The sequence below is a fragment of the Jatropha curcas genome, chromosome 11 (assembly GCF_041381405.1).
Source record: "Jatropha curcas cultivar XTBG-Jc1 chromosome 11, XTBG_Jcur_1.0, whole genome shotgun sequence".
Lineage (NCBI taxonomy): Eukaryota > Viridiplantae > Streptophyta > Magnoliopsida > Malpighiales > Euphorbiaceae > Jatropha > Jatropha curcas.
Window position 1 is genome coordinate 6,097,048 of NC_143161.1, and position 16,749 is coordinate 6,113,796.

Below are 16,749 nucleotides of genomic sequence, written 5' to 3' on the forward strand. Positions count from 1 at the left end.
AATTATTTTATAATGAAATTTGTTAAAGTGAAATGATTTAAGCAATCAAGTAATTAAAATATTTGAAGTTTGATATTATATGTCTCCTCATTATCTTTTATATTATCTATTTTTTTAGTGGAATTTTATTTTATTTTTTATTAGTGAAAAGGCGATATCATAATAAATAAGTGTTTAATTGATCTATTTTTATAAATTATAATATTTAATAAGTATAAATTTTATAAGTTAAAGTATTTGATAGTTCAGTATAAAAGTTTAGGGTAAGGTTTTTTTAGGTAAAGTACATGAGTCAATTTACCCTTTTAGCCAAAAAAACTCATCTATCAACTTACTTGATCCTTAGGATTTTAATCAATTTACTAATTTTGCAACGATCACAGCATAATATCTAAATTATTTTTAATTTTACAAAAAGTCACCAATATTTTTTTTAAGTATATAAGAGTAGATTGGCATTAATGTCATTCTTATATTAGGTTATACTTTCAGGTTTTATGAATCTATTACAGTTTATACGTTAAGCTAGAATTAGTCTGCCTTGATTAAGAAATAAGTACTATTATCAAATTGTATGTTGGTAATCAGATGGATATGTTTATAGTAATTAACATCAGATTTTTTTTTTTTTTTTTAATGAAAATGGCTTCAGATTTACATATAGGTTGTGTTTGATAATAGATTTTTAAATAGCTTATCAAAACTCTAAACGTTTATCTTATTAGATTAACCATTTAACATTTAGCTTCTAATATTTTATGATAGATTAACCATTTAACATTTAGCTTCTAATATTTTATAAAAAACTACTGACATAATTAACAACCAAACACTGCAAAAACAGTTAATTTTGTCAAATAGATCCATAGATGGTTAATATTACTGTTCCATTTCAGTGTCAGTTTCATGTATAGTCACAACATAACTTCATTATGCCAAGAAATATTGGTTTGCTTGCAGGATTCTTTGATTTCAAACAAAGCTATAAGCATACCAAACAAACCTTTAAATACATTCACAACACTAAAAGAAAGTTCAACAGGATCAGGATTCAAAGCAACGGCGATTGACAGGATCCTGTACTGAGAGTAAAATGCAAACAAGATGCCTAATAGATGATTTAGCAGTATCCTTTAAAACCATCCCATCACTCAGTTTATAGGGAAACCTCGTAGCAATACTTGATAAATATAAATATATCTATATATATTGGAAGCACATGGCACGCTTGAATCTCTTTATTCGAATAGCTTCAAGCTACCATAACAGAACAGTTCAATATAAAGTTACTCAGTCTGTTTCTGCCACATTCAAGAGGCCTCCATTGTAATTCTGTAGCTTCTGTATCTGGGCAGCAGGTGTATATAGCCATGCCATCGCCGGAATAAGATACTATGGAAGTAGATGCTCCTATTACTAGCAGTTCATTGCCTAAAGATTTGAAGGCTACACCCCATCCTTTTGAAGAATCAGCTCTTACTGGTACTGTTCCTAACTTCCTCCAAGTTTTGTTCTTTTTCGAATACACTTTGAGTTCATTTGATGATGTTTCAAGCGAGTAAAGCTCATTGTTCACAACTGCAACAAGAGGTGGTGATTGGAAAGTTGCAACAGGAGTATCCTCTAACATGTTTGGAATATGCTCCCATTTCTTTTTATCATCATCGTAGGCTTCTGCACAAGTGAGACACCTTCCTTCCTCATTTTGTCCACCGATCACATAAAACTTATTGTCCATGTAACAACCTGAGCAAAGTCTCCTTTTTAGGAGCATTAAGGGAAGGGTTTCCCATGTCTTAGTATCAGGATTGTACTTTTCAGCAGAATTAAGAAGTTTACCAGCTTCTGTCACCCCACCAGCTACGAAAGCAAAGGGGCCACAAGAGGCTGAAGCAAAAAGACACCGAGGTTTGATCATTGAAGGACCCTTTCTCCAACTATTTGTCTCCAATTCATATCTCCAAACCACAACACCACTTATTTCCCTCCCTGAAATTATCAAATGAGTACCTGCACAAAGTGATTCTTTATCTCCTGCATAAAAACAAGAGTCTGCAGGCAAGTCAGGAAGCTTTCTTCGAGAACTAAATTGTCTATCAAACGCCCACCAACTGCTATCACCAGTTGCAAAGATAAAAACAGAAGATTCTTTAACTCCAAGTTCTCTCCTAATCTTAAACAGCTCACCACTCTTCATAAGACCCAAAATTCGCTTGTTAACTAATGGAAATTTCCAGTATTCTGATCTAGGAACTCTTGCCAAAATCTGATTCTCTACCTCATCACTTAGCTGGGGAACTTGGGAGTAATCTGCATCCTGAGGTTCTACATTTGAGGAACCACCAACTCCACCCTCATGAAACCAAAATGCATACCAACTAGGGCCTTCTATTCCCTTACCATTAGCAGTACTAATATTTTCTGGTGGAGGACTATTATGAGTAATATTCCAAGGGGCATTACTAAAATTCTCTTCGAGCATCTCTTTCTTGCTAATATTATGATCTTTTCCAATCACATTGATTCTATCATCCTCCCTTCCATTAGTTTCACAAGAGTTGAACCTTTTTGGTGGGAGACTATTGGAAATAATCCAAAAGCTATTGCCAGAATCCTCACCAAGCAGTCCTTTTTCATGAGGATTAGAATCATTTTTGCAGACATCACTCTCTTCAGCTTCACCCCCTATTTGTTTTCCCTTGGACATGGATCAGAACCTTTCAAAATCTCTGTATTAAAGAAACAGGAAAAAAAAATGTAAGATATAATCCATTAGATAGAAGATTAAAAAACAAGTAAATAAAAAAACAAAATTTGGATTCTAGGAAATGATTAGTATATATCTGCGTTCCCATAAACAAAAACTATGTTCCTTTATGAGAAATTAGCCAATTAACCCAGCTATGTCGAAAACTGATAAAGAAACATAAAAACCAAGAAACCCTATTCAACAAGTAAATCAAAATAAAAAAGTTGAAGAAATTGTTTTACCCAAATGAAAACTGAAATTAATCCAGTGAGTTGATCAACATCCAAGATAAAGAAAATACACATGCAAAACAATAGGAACAAGAAAGACATAGAAAACGAGAAATGGGCTAATAAATTGTTCAAAAGTGCACAAAACGTATACAGAAACAAACCCAACAAATCAAGGCATGAAATATGTTCACAAATGGTCAACAATACGTACAAACACACTATAATCGAAGGGAGAGAAGCTTACCAGGAAAGTCCAAGTCCAAGTCAAGTCAAGGAAGTAAAAGTAGGGACTAGGGACGGTTATAGGGAGAGAAGAAATGAAATCATCAAAACACAAGTCTCAATAAGAGGGTGCTCATAAACTGAGGAGACAATATAAATTGAGGAGAGAAGCCAGTAAGTGGCAGAGAAAGAGGGTTATATGTATATAGGTGGTGAAAGAATTCAATTTGAAAGAAACCCATTTGCTGGTAGTGAGTTATTGTTGGAAGATTACAATATTCTGCAATTGATTTTTATTATTATTAAAAAAATAGTGTTGTTGCTTTTACTATTATCATCTCCTCCTCCAATAACAAAACCCACATCTAAACAATTCTTGTTTTCAAGAAAAGGCAATTCCTTGGGGGAGAGAGAGATAGAGAGAGACTGAGAGAGTCTGTTTTCTGTTTCCTTTCTTTCTATGTGTAAAGGAATAGAAAACATTTTAAAATCTTGTAAGGAGAGGCAAAGTCAGTTGCTGTCCTCCCCTCTCTCCGTTTTGAATTTTTTTCTTTTTTAAAATAATTTTTATGTCCGTTTTATTATCGAGATGGAAAGTGTAACTCCACTCTCAGATGAGAGAGTGATCAAGACGCGCTTGATATTATTTTTTTGAACAGAGGCGCTTGATATATATATATTTTTTTCCATTTGATATTATATGCATTACAGCCCTCAGGGGAAGGAATACGAATTGAATAAATTATCATCAATCGAACCTGGGACCAAGCATCACCCTTGCTATTATGCTAGGGATCATTTGGGCTTGGTATTTTTTTTTTATTAGTGAAATTAATTTATTTTATTATAATAAAATATATCAGGAAAAATTTAATTTATCTAAGTAATCTAATCCGAACCAGCAGCTCCTCAAAATACTCAAATCTAACTTGAAAAAATTAAGTGAAAATATCTGATAAAAAATACCTCAACAAAATAAAATCAGAAAGGACATCTATAAGACCTCTTCTTAAGATAAGAAGAGAGGGAAAAAAAAAAAGTACATAACTATGCTATTACATAAACAAAATCAAACTTTAAAGCCATGATAATAAAGATTTTGTAGCATCTATTCCCTTCTTAGCTAAATAATTTGTAAAACGATCACATTCTCTATTGACAAAACTGAAATCAACCTGAATCAAAAAACACAGCAATGAATCAAATTTATTAAAACGATCCAACTATTACCATGTCCGCTTATCCTTTTAGGAAATCAATTTTTTTTTTTTTTCAGTTTTCTTTTAGTATGAATGTTTACATTCATATAAAACCTTCACAGGAGAAGAGATTTCACATTTGTTACTCTAACAGTCACTCCTACATAACTTTCACAGAAGTTTCCAAATTAAAATTAGCACTAATTGTATTTAATATTACTATCTCAGTAACTAAATACTTATTTCAATTGAGAAAGTATTATGTCCAAAATACTTGTCACGTTTATGGTTTCAAAGAATAATAATTTTTTTATATATTTACCCTTTATATGACCAACAATTATTGCTTCAATATATAAAAATTTGGTATTTTGACATATTAAATTAAAGGTGATATAATTAATTTACTCAATACTTTATTGTAACTTACGCAAATTTAATAATTTTATTAAGAAATGTGAAATTCCAAATATAACAAGTATTTAAAAATAGTTTTACAAAATATGAATATGAAATACACTTATGACACAATATCAATACTCTAAATAATTATTACCGAAATTCTTGCTAAGCATTTACATCTTTAGTTGCAATAGGAGGTACACTATAAATATTTGTAACACACCGCATTAGAGGACATATTACATCTCATAACAATTCTTGAGCATTCATATTTTACTTCTATCAATTAGAATACTAATATTTCAAAATTAATTATGCTAAGTCTTTTTATCTAGTAAACTTAATTAATATTAATTATTTACACCCACCATTACATAAGAGGATTGTGAAAAGAAAAACATTTATAACGTATAAATGGGACTATTAATTTGAAACATCCAAAAAGGAAAGTGAGACTATAGTTTTAAGACAAAGGCAATATTGAAAAACAGGATAAGATGAATGTATATATATATATATATATAAAATAAAAAGCAATCGAATTAAAAGTATTTGCGTAGTATTCCAAATCCACCTAACTTGTAGATCAATTAGATATTGCAACCTACAAACAAGACGAAAAGCCAAAATTACAAAGAATTTATATATATTTGTGATAGATATTGCTTGAAAAGCATATTAGAGAGTTCATCATTTTGTGTTTAAGAATTATTTTAGTTGCAAGTTTGTATCATCATTTCAATAGTATTTGGTCTTTGAACTTTAAAATATAACAATACCCATTTTAGAACTAACAAGTAGCCAATTCACCAAACCAAAGTTATATGCCATACTTCGACAAAAATGAATTTTGCTTTAGATGAGGTTCCAATAGTAATGGAAGTGTGAATCACGCGCTTAGAAGTAGTTCCTAACTCAAGCATTTGTTTAACCAATTGTCATTCTAAATAATACACAACCCCACCAACCAAACACAAGCAAATATTAAAGGGATCAATTGAGTGCTAGGGTATTAATTTAATATTAATTAATATTTTAAAATTTAAAATTTGTTTTTATGAACTAGTTTTATATAAAAATGAATTTATAAATAATTAGATTTCAAATTATATAATAATAATTGCACCTTATTCCAATAAAATTTTATATTTCAAGATTTATAAATTCATTTTCATATAAAGATGTATCTTTCAATCCTTTTAATGTGATTAATCTCTTTATAACGTGAAAAGTAAATTTTTTAACCTTTTCTTGTAAATTCATTTATTGAGAGTCGAACTTACATCTCGCCGAGATTAAGATTGTATTTGTCGACAATAATTTTTTAAGTAGTTTTTTTGATTAAAAAGTTAATTTTTATAGTATTCAGTAACATAGCATTTGAACTTACTTTTTAAAGGTTAAGATAGTGTTTTGTAATAATTAAGCTATACGTAAAAAGTTATTAGCTACCAAAACAGTTAATTTTTTGAAACAGATAGCAAGAAACATACAATTTAATCAAAATAATGTTTATTTTCATATAAAGTTCAATCTATGATGCTTTACCCTAAATTGATTCATTGAAATCCTAGCCCAGAAAGCAAGTGACCGATCACATTTAAGAGAATAAATCCACAAAGTGGGATGAAAAAAATAAAATAAAGTGAAATGGCAAATCGTGGCACATGATAGGTCACTCGATCACTAAAAGATTTAACACGTGGTAATTAATCATGGTCCTATGAGCTGTCCATAATCAAACTTCTCTTAAAACATTACATCTATTTTTTTAATGCATATGCAATTTATGGCCTTTGGATTGCTTTTGAAGAAAGCACATATATAAGTGGCAGTTGATCTAGGACAATGAGCTAAACAACCAAAAAACGAAAAACATTGTAAATAAAATAATAATGCATGGCCATTACATGTGTCCTATTCAGATTAATTATGTTAATCAAGATTAAGATAAATGTTAGGGTAATCAACAATTTGGGAGTGTTGATTAACAATTAGTTTAATATAAACCAGTTGGAGAGAAGATGCCACAGCCTAAACCTAGAAAGTGGAAAGTCTATTCGATAAGTCATTCTTTTGAAGTGTACTTTTTTTAACCCTAACCAAATATTTTAAAACAAAGATTATGGGTTGGCTCTCCACTGATTAGTGTGGTGGATTTACCTTTTCTTTTTATACATTTCATGATAATAATACTAATCTAATTTCACTGTCATAATCGCATTTTGTGTCGGACAGGTGTTGATTATTTAAGGTTTTTCTTAAATTCCTAATGTCTCTTAAGCTAAACATAGGATTGGCTAGAGGAAAAAGCCTCATCAGCCTGTAGAGCCCATAGATTTGTAAAACTTTTTTTTTATTATTTTTTTAAAGTACGGTAGTCAAATCCCAAACCTATTACTTAAAAGTATATATATATATAAGAAGGCAAAATGAGCTTGGACAGAATTATACAATAAAGATTAGCCCTTTATTCACTTATTAAATTGGTAAAAATTATTATAAGTGAAAGGATCAAAATTTGAAACGTTTCACCGTTCGCATAAGTGAGAAAACTAATAAGACCTAGTGAAAAAACTCTCTTTCATAACTCTTAATTATAAAATTTTTAATTTTTTAATATAAATATAATTGCAAATTATAACCTTTAATTTAACTATCTTGATCCATAGAGGATAAAGATTAATTTTTTTAATCCATTGGATGATTAATGGGCTGAAATAATACTGTGAGTTACACAATATGGATAGTCCTCCACTTGCTCACCCAAATGGTAAAAAATAATTAAAAACTAAATTTATAAGAATGAAATAATATTATAAAATTGCATAAAATGTGATGAAAGCGAAATACATTGATTTGTTTCTAATAAAAAGACTGAATAAGTTTTAATGTTGTTAGTTAATTATACATATTCTTCATTTTTATTACTCTTACTTTTATCATACTGATAAAAATTCTTAAATATAAAGATTCACACTTGCAATTTTTTAAAAAGAGCCTGAAAAGACTTATCATGTTGGAGCCAATCACAATTAATCAACTAATAAAATTTTAACTAGTACTAACAATCTGAGGTGGCACTACCTAAGGATTCATTAAACAAACCTTAATTATATATACCACTCAATTAATTATGTAAATTAAATTATTCACTCTTTGGGACACTCAAAACCCATGTGATGCTTCAAGAATGGGGCATTTAAAAGAGGGACAAGTGACTTGCCTTTTATAGGTTTTTAATTCATTGAAATTAGCATATTTTTGCAAATGGACCTCACACATACTCAAGTGCACACTTGAATGTCTCTTGAAAATGTGACCATTTCTCCTATACATTTGCCAACACATTTCTGTTATGAGTTCTAGCCATTAATGGCAAGGGAATTTAACCATCAACATCAATTTGAAAATGTTTTTGGGTTCTTTAAGAAATGTCACTTCAAATGTATGAAAGTTTATAATTCACTGCCAAGATTGTTTGGGCTGAGGTGATTAGTGATCTAATCCTCGTGAGGGTGAGAATATAAATTCGATTTTTAGAAAATATACTTTATTGCGAGAGTTAAAAATTTTTACGCTCTACAATTTGAGGGGATTAAACCTCCGATTACAAAAAAAAAAAAAAATTATAATTCACTCTAAATGTTGTGTTTTATTACATGAACTAATTTAATTAAAAGGGTTAGCTAGCACTCAAGATAGCTTGGTCTAATGGTCGAAACGCACTAAATTCCACCTTAATGATCACTGAATTGAGTCATAGAGTCGACTGATTAGTCTCTTATTTAATCATTAAATAAAAAAAAAGGTTGGTTGACAAAAGACTTTGGTTAGTGAATTCTAAAAAAGGTTAAAGCATATCTTCCACTCTCTTTTTTTTTTTTTTTTTTTGAATGAAAACTGCTTTTTCCATTAAGTTTTATGAGTGTACACATGATTCTTCTAACTAGCTTTTTAGCTTTTTAGTTGTGGTTAAATGCAAAGTGATGCTTTCACTAGGGTAAGGTTTAATTAAGTTGCTTTCTGAACTTAAGTGTAATATATAATTGTCACGACCCATTTTCATGGGCCGGACCGGCACTAGGGCCCAGGTAAGCTTAAGGCCCCCGAGGCCCGTAGTAAGCCTGAAACGCTACAAATTTGCTATCTCAATAAAATTTTAAACATTTACAAATTTCCCTGCTTACAATACACTATAGTTATAATACAGGCTCACAGAATTATTCCATCTATAATAATACACAACTTAAAAGTATACAAGTTCTATAACTGCGGAGTTTACTGACGGATGTATACATATAAGTCTTCGGACAATTATCTATTTAATTGATCAATACTAAAATTAGCGAATTTCTTTTTAACGGCGAAGAGCAGAGTTATAACTGGGATTTAGAAAATGCTACTTCCTGAAAGAATTGAACAAAAGGGATGTGAGTTTATTAATGAATAATAATTATTGCACAACACACACATTCACACATTTGTATAAATATATCAACCTAGTCATCCGACTAGGTATATGCTCACACAGCCAGTCACACAAATGGCATATCACCAGCACTCACAATTATTAACATCTTCATATAATCACATCACGTGGAAATTAGTCAGTGGCGTCACCTAAACCCCCGACGAGCCGTCCTCTCAAACAGCCCATCCTCTCAAACATGTGCACCCGGGGAGCCAATCCCCCATATCTGGCCGACCGGTCTAATCCTCACTTGACCAGTCCTCTCAATATTTTATTTTACATTCTCTCTTTTCTTTTCCATCTCATCAACATCATTTCATCAATTCATCAGGTGCACACGGGGGCGCCGATCTCCCATTTACCCGGCCGACGGTCCAATTTCACAATTCATCATAATCAGGATCCATGCTTTATCGACCGTCCTCACAAACCCATGGTGACCCACTTCATCCCAATTCCACACAAGCAAAGCACAGCAATATCACAACACAATTAATCAAACATTGCAAACAAATGCAGACATATTATTCAATTGGACATCGTAATGCAATGCACAATTAAACATCCAAAATCAATGCAAATAAATAAATAAATAAATAATAGAATTGACAATAAACAACGATAATAAAATAAATAACAATAATAACAATAATAATGCAAATAAATAACTAAATATATAAATAATGAAATGAATAATAAAGATAATAAATAATTAGAGCGCCGGATTTATTATGTACCAAATTATAGAACTAATCTAAATAAACTTATTTATTATGTTGTTAATTAAAATTTAGTTTAATTTCTGTCAAAATTTCGGCAGCACCTCCCCTAAAAATTGGACTATCTACCTGCTCACATATCACAATATCATTATATCTTTATCAATCAAAGCACACAGCCCATCCGTCGGGCAAGCAATCAATTCAAATACCCATCCGCCTTCAATAATATATCACCAATCAACCATAATTTACAAATTAAAAGACCTTCAACTATTCTAGGAATATTATCAATAATTCTTTGCTTAAGGTATAAACAATATCATTAAACATTTATTAAAGTTCTAGACTAACTATTAATAACTAATATTTCAATTAAATTCCAATTTAGTAAATACTTCTACTAGATAACTCAACTCGAAACTTAAACATATAACTAAAGCTTCATAAATTTCTCCGTCTTAACATAAAAATACCACTTCTAGATATAGCTAAAGAGTTTTTTTTTTTTTTTTTTCAATTGAATCGTTAATTTAGCAAGAATATTGCTATCAAGCACTAACCAACACTAACCCACATAAGAGTATTGAAAATATAAATATATACATACATCTGTTTCCATACCAATTATTTAACATAGTACTAAGTACCCGAAATAGCTACTGCCCCCAAGAAAAATATATTTTCCTTAAACTTAAACTCATATCGCATTAAGAACTTGGTTTATGACTTCGCATACTCATCCCAATATAGGAATCATTTATACATCGATTTCAAGAGCAAAAATTCAAAATTGGCTATTCACGTTCACCTTATCAGTAGCTAGGTATATAAAGCAATAGCTCCAAGTATTAACAAATAACAATTGTTGTGATTATCATGCTACTCTATTCTTAAACTAAGACTACCTTAATCACACTAGCATATTCAACAAAATATGTTTCAAATAAAGTTAGCAAGAAATTAATTTAAATTTTCTAAAATATTTATATGAACAGTAGTATCTAAGGCTTTATTCTACAGTAATTCAATTAGCAAATCAAATCCTATAACTATACTCAATGAATTCATGAAAAATATACTGAAAAAGGGTCAACAATCACTTTACCTGCCTATGGAATCCAAGTTCGGTTCTGCCGTCGTCAACTTGGCCGGGGAAGGTAGCCATGGCGTGCGATGAAGAGCTGGCGACGAGAGGAGAGTCGAATTCGCCAGCTTGTGGCTGGTCTTGCCGGAAAGTGCAAAGAAAACAGGTAACGGGACTATGCCAATCGCCACCACAGTCGCAGTTTCCCCCGATTGCTGCTGCGTCAGCCGAAACAGGAAGAGAGAGAGAGAACGGCGAGAAAGAGAGCTAGAGCTTCACCGTCGACTAGAGAGTGGCCGGAGCTAGCTGCTTGCACTGAAGTCGGCGGAGATCGAGGAATTAGGGACCAGATTTCTCGATCGAGCGAAATCGCAGCTCTCCTGCGAAAGCTACGCTAGCTGCGCTCGCCGGAAATAGCAGAGGAGATGGAGAGAGCGGCGGCAGCGATAGGTGGCGGTGGCGTTGGCTGTGAACGAAAAAAAAAAAAGAAAAGGGGAGGGGAGGCTGTGTTCCGCGCTAGAGAAGAAGGACGAAGAAGAAGAAAAGAAATTTTGGGTTTCTAGACTATTCCGATTCAATTCGAATCGGTTTGGTCCAATTCAATGATTTGGTTCGATTTGCTTGGTTTTCTAATCCGATTTGATTTATTTTGATTCTTTTAGGCTGGTTCTAGAACATTTCTCCATTTACTCAATATTAATAAAATATGAACAATTATGATATTCGATTTAGGATAATTAATTTATATAATAATTACATACCTATACATACCTTTATAATCGATTAGTAACTAGTTTCATTTTTTGATTCGTAAAAAAAAAAAATTTTAAATGTTCTCGGATCGAAAATTCCGAATAATCTGTTTTTGGGCTTGGACCCAATTCGAAAATTTGGGCTCGAATACTGTATTACATTTACAGCCCACACGGTCAAAGTTCCCGATTTTTAATCAAATAAAAATTCAAAAGTTTCAAAAATAAAAATTCGGGGTGTTTCAATAATTTACCTATAAAGTAATTTTTTTTTATATAATTGTTGCCTTAATTCGGTACCAAATAAGTAAAAAGGCTCAATTATTCATAAAAAGAATGAAGTAATAATTTTTAGTATTTTTAATTGACAAATTTTTTAAAAGAGTATAAGATTAGAAAAGAGAAAAAAAAGATTATTTTAAAGTATAAAAATTAATTATAAAAAATATGGCATAACTGAATCATTTCTTTTATTTAAAATAATTATATATTTCGTTAAACATTATACTATTAAAAAATATTTTATCATATTGAATATATATATTTAATTATAAAAAATTTTAAAAAAATTAAAAATTAAACTTTAAAGCAAATTATATATTGCTCTGAAGTTCAAGAGACTAATTAAATTTTATTCCTTCGCAATTTATTATTATAGTAAGATTTATGATGGGGATAATATTGAAAATTTAGTAGAAGAAATCGCTAGGTCTAGCTACTTTTTTAAGTGTCACTTCAGTTTTTGCTTCTCTGATTCATGATTCATCAATCATTTTAGAAAATAAAGATAACATAGTTATTTTATTTCAATTTTTATGATATTTCTTTTTTTTTTAAATTATTAAAAATTCCTTCTTTCTTATCTCCTTGTATAGAACTGAAAAGAATATAATTAATTTGATTCAATTTATTTTATTTTTAATTAATTCCACATGTTAATAATAATCGAATCGAATAAAAATAAATTCTCTTTTTTTCTTAGAATTAAAAATAATAATGCTAAGCCATTTCTTGGCTTTGCAAATCTAGTCCACAAGTTGAGAAATCTAGATTAGATTTTTACAAGGATTTATGCTTAGATTTCCCAAAGCTTGCAAGTTCCCAATTAGGAATGGGTTTGTGACATTTTATCCATTCCCATGTCAAATCAATTTAATTACGTGAAGCACATTAATACTAATATCCATAATAAAACACGTGTCCCAGTTAATCCAATGGCAGCCCAATGGCGGTGCACGGGCACCCATCGAGCTATAGTGCCCTACTTTCTAAATCATGCGCCAAAATTTCCTTCTTCATCAACTGTTAACCGTCAATTCGTAACCTCTCCAAACACTACAGACAAATAATTCGGTACAAGACACAGGATTATATTACTATGTACTATATATAATATATGCCACACGTTAGCATATGATAATAATTCATTAATAACAAAAAGCTCACATACGAAAAAAGAAAAATTGAGAGGTTTGGTCGTGTACGCATGGTTCTTTAAAAAATAAAAATTTATGTAAGGATTTTAAATTTTCAAATATATTAAAAATTATAAGGTGTTTTCTAAAAAAAAAAAATTATAAGGCTTTGATAAAGAGTATATCGTGTATTTATTTCTTAAGCATGTATTAAATTATTTCCTTGAAAAAATTATATAATTGAGTTGTACTATTAATTTCTTTTGATTGACTATCTTTCCAGTCGGCTGTTTTGTTCGGTAAATATAAATATAAATATAAATATAATATTTATTTTATTTTCTTTTAAAGAATAAATGTAATATTTATGTTTTTTAATTATTTTTCAAGTGTTTAATAAATATGATTTCATTTAAAAGTTAAAAAATTTAATGGGCTCATATGAAAATTGAGAATGCCATTAGGTATTCTATACAATTCAAGTGTGAATTTATACTATTTGGAAAAAAGTAAAAATCCTTAGAGGAAGCCAATCAAAATGTTGTGCACTTGTGGTCCTTGTGGAGTAATACTAAATTAAAAGAATTGGGCTTGGCTTGCAAACCCTATCTCAAAACAAAAGAAAACAAAATAAGCCCAACCCAATACATAACAGGAAGCCCAAACAATATATTGTGGAATAAGGGTAATAGAATTGGGTTTGGCTTCGGCTTTCAAACCCTGGCCCAACCAAAACAAAACCGAACCTAATACCTAACCGGGTCGACCCAATACACTGTCTCTATGAGACCGTAAAAATGAAAACACTACTCAAGTACTCATATGTATCCACACCGTAGCCAGGACAATCTATCCACCCATCCAATTCCAAATTCCACCCATGGCTACCTCGCTTTCTCTCCCTAACTTCGTCTCCTTCCTCTCCCCCTCAAACCCACCTCCAAACACCCGATCACAACTCTCCTTTTCATCTACATTAGCTCAATCTTTATCCCAAAAGTTCAAAGATAAGTTTACTCCACTGGTAGTCCAAGAGGGTCAATCTGGTCCTTTATCTCCTGAATTGTCATCGGTGATCTGGCCTTCTGTTGCATATGCGAATACCCTTTTCTTTAAATCGGCGTATAATGTGCAGGTGATTGTGGAAAGGGATGACAGTGAAGAGAGGCTGTTAAATAAGTTTAGAAGAGAGGTCATGAGGGCTGGTATTATTCAAGAGTGTAGGAGGAGGAGGTATTTTGAGAACAAGCAGGATGAGAAGAAACGCAAGACTCGTGAAGCTGCTAAGCGAAATAAGAAAAGGTTTGGCTTTTTCTCTTTCTTTTTCTTTTCTTTTCTTTTGATTTTCTTGCATTTGTTTGGCTGCTCAGAAAATTTTAAGGCAAGTATAGAAATGGAAATGAAGGGAAATTTTTTGGGAGAATCTTACTCTATTTCGGAGATAAGTTGTGTATTTAGTTTATCATAATGTGGATTTGAATGTTTTGTGTTTGTCTAGTTGGTTGATGAGAAAATACAGACTCAAGTAGAAGTTAAGATAACAAGGTCTTTGATTAAGCATTGTTGTATATATCTCAGGTGAAATTGCTAGTTTTTGTTTTACATTTCGCACTGACAAACTGAGAAAACGGAAAGAAAAGAAAGGAAAAGGGGATTGTTATGATGCTAGTTATAGTGGAGGTCTGAGGCTCATTTAGGGCTGGTAAAATTGAGGCAAAGAAAAGAAAAGGAAAACTTATGTTGGTTAAGAGAAAGTAAGGGGCGAAATTTGTTTCCTTTGGTTGTAAGGGGAAATCCAAGTGAAAAGAACTTCAATCACTCTTCTCTCTCTCTCTCTCTCTCTCCGTTGTTGGCAAGCAACCTGGCATTCTATAGATTTCAGCTTATTGTGGTTCCTTCATGCTATTGTTCTGCCTGTATGGATTTGATCTTTCTATTTACCGTAATTAGAGGGTATCGGTACGTAACAGTTTTAGAATCTTAGGATTCGCAATTCGAAGCTTACAGTTTGAGTCAATTCTCATGTCCAACTATACGAATCTTATGGGTGAATCAGAGTTAAGCATAACAATTCACTATCCGAGTCTTATGATTTGATTCAATTCTTATGCCCAACGATTCTCATACACAACAAAACAAGTTAAAAAGGTCAATGTAGAGGAGGACGAGCATGAGAATATGTAATAGTGTTGTTCGAATCTTACGATTCACAACTCAAATCTTACGGTTCGAGTCAATCCCAATGATGCGAATCTTATAGGTAGATCAGAATGGAGTATAACTTTTGATTCAATTGAATATTTAGTAAAACACTCGATTTGCAATTGAATATTTAGTTTCTTGTGATAAAATTAATAGGAATATATCCATAAAGACTCTTTAATTGATTTAAGAGTTATACTAAATCTTAAGCTTCTATTCATTCAATTCTTGATTCGAATCTCAATTTGACAACTATGGTGCTTAAGCTCCTTCTCATAATCTAAATTGAATTGCAATTCATATGCTACCATGATTTGTGTTTTAGAACGCCATTTGCTTACTTAACCTCATTAAGAATACTTTATGCATAATACACTTCATGTAGTAGGGCAGTTAATTAAGCTGTCTGCTGAGTCCATACGTGAGTGTTTTGCAAAGTTCAATTCTTTAGTTGTGTTATGAAATCTTCTGTCCAATCAACTAGCATGAGTTTGCAGTTTGTAAGGTTTTGTTATCTGCAGTTTATAGCTTTTATGTCTTAGGTGCTGTATCATCTTTCATTTAGCTATCTTTTATATTGCAATTTCTTGTCTCTTTGCCAAGTTAGTAATTATGAATTTGAGCATTGATCGAGTGGCAGCCATGAAGAATTTGTTTTATAGGTTTTCTTTTCTCCTTGAGGGAAAAAAACATTACTCCATTTTCTGCTCTTATTTCTTGTTTCCTTAAATACATGCTTTTCCTACCAAGGATTTCTTTTTGTTAGGACATTCAATAAGATTGATATTTATTGCTGAATTATTTTGCTATGAACCAGGCGGCCCATGATGAGATCGCAAACAGAAAACAAGCAGGAAACGTCCACAAGCAAGAAGGTTGATGATGATGAAGATAACTGGGAAATGCCTGAAGGAGAACTTCCTTATTGAACATTTACCGTTGCTTATTAACTGTAGAATTTAACATTCGATTGTGGAAGGCTTGTCTTTTCCAACAAAACTGCCGCAAGTAAATCATTTTCTTTGACTATCTCTGTGCATTCCATTTTTTTACCTTTTGTATCTAAGGTAAATCACATCTCATTCTTGTATCAATTTGAGGTTACTTTGTCATATTGGTGCTGAATCATTTCTCAGACAGCAATATACTTCTGAAACAGGTAACTTTGTATGAAGGAACATATTTGTGCAATTAAATTTACAGAAGTTGCTTTGTTCTAGTAGAATTAGCAGCTCTTTTATTGGTATAGCTGAAACTTCCTCTGAGATAACAATCATTCTACACCTTTTACAATT

At 31.4% G+C, this 16,749-nt stretch overlaps 2 protein-coding genes and 1 long non-coding RNA gene across 4 annotated transcripts; 1 reads left to right on the forward strand and 2 right to left on the reverse strand.

Moving 5' to 3' along the window:
* Positions 1–987: 987 nt before the first annotated feature.
* LOC105632646 (Galactose oxidase/kelch repeat superfamily protein) lies at positions 988–3,692 on the reverse strand. Of its 2 annotated transcripts, none has more exons than XM_012215089.4 (2): positions 3,227–3,692; positions 988–2,729 (listed from the first exon to the last, which is right to left on the reverse strand). In XM_012215089.4, the coding sequence occupies exon 2, from the start codon at positions 2,705–2,707 to the stop codon at positions 1,253–1,255; it is 1,455 nt and encodes a 484-aa protein (XP_012070479.1). In that variant the 5' UTR covers positions 2,708–2,729; positions 3,227–3,692; the 3' UTR covers positions 988–1,252. The 2 variants fall into 2 exon arrangements, with proteins under 2 accessions (XP_012070479.1, XP_020534167.1); XM_020678508.2 differs by lacking the exon at positions 3,227–3,692 and adding an exon at positions 2,992–3,134.
* A 5,255-nt stretch (positions 3,693–8,947) lies between these two features.
* On the reverse strand, positions 8,948–11,829 carry LOC149492431 (uncharacterized). Its single transcript, XR_016318735.1, has 2 exons — positions 11,107–11,829; positions 8,948–9,214 (listed from the first exon to the last, which is right to left on the reverse strand). It is a non-coding gene; the product is annotated as an uncharacterized LOC149492431 (long non-coding RNA).
* A 2,237-nt stretch (positions 11,830–14,066) lies between these two features.
* Positions 14,067–16,673, forward strand: GHS1 (Ribosomal protein S21 family protein). The gene is made up of 2 exons (XM_012215120.4): positions 14,067–14,554; positions 16,272–16,673. Exons 1-2 carry the CDS (start codon positions 14,133–14,135, stop codon positions 16,381–16,383), a joined length of 534 nt encoding a protein of 177 aa, XP_012070510.1. The 5' UTR covers positions 14,067–14,132; the 3' UTR covers positions 16,384–16,673.
* Positions 16,674–16,749: the final 76 nt, after the last annotated feature.

Coding starts and splice junctions, on each gene's coding strand:
- LOC105632646 (XM_012215089.4), bottom strand. CDS start 2,707: ATGTCCAAGGGAAAACAAATAGGGGGTGAAGCTGAAGAGAGTGATGTC.
- GHS1 (XM_012215120.4), top strand. CDS start 14,133: ATGGCTACCTCGCTTTCTCTCCCTAACTTCGTCTCCTTCCTCTCCCCC. Junction 14,555..16,271: donor GCTAAGCGAAATAAGAAAAG/GTTTGGCTTTTT, acceptor GCTATGAACCAG/GCGGCCCATGATGAGATCGC.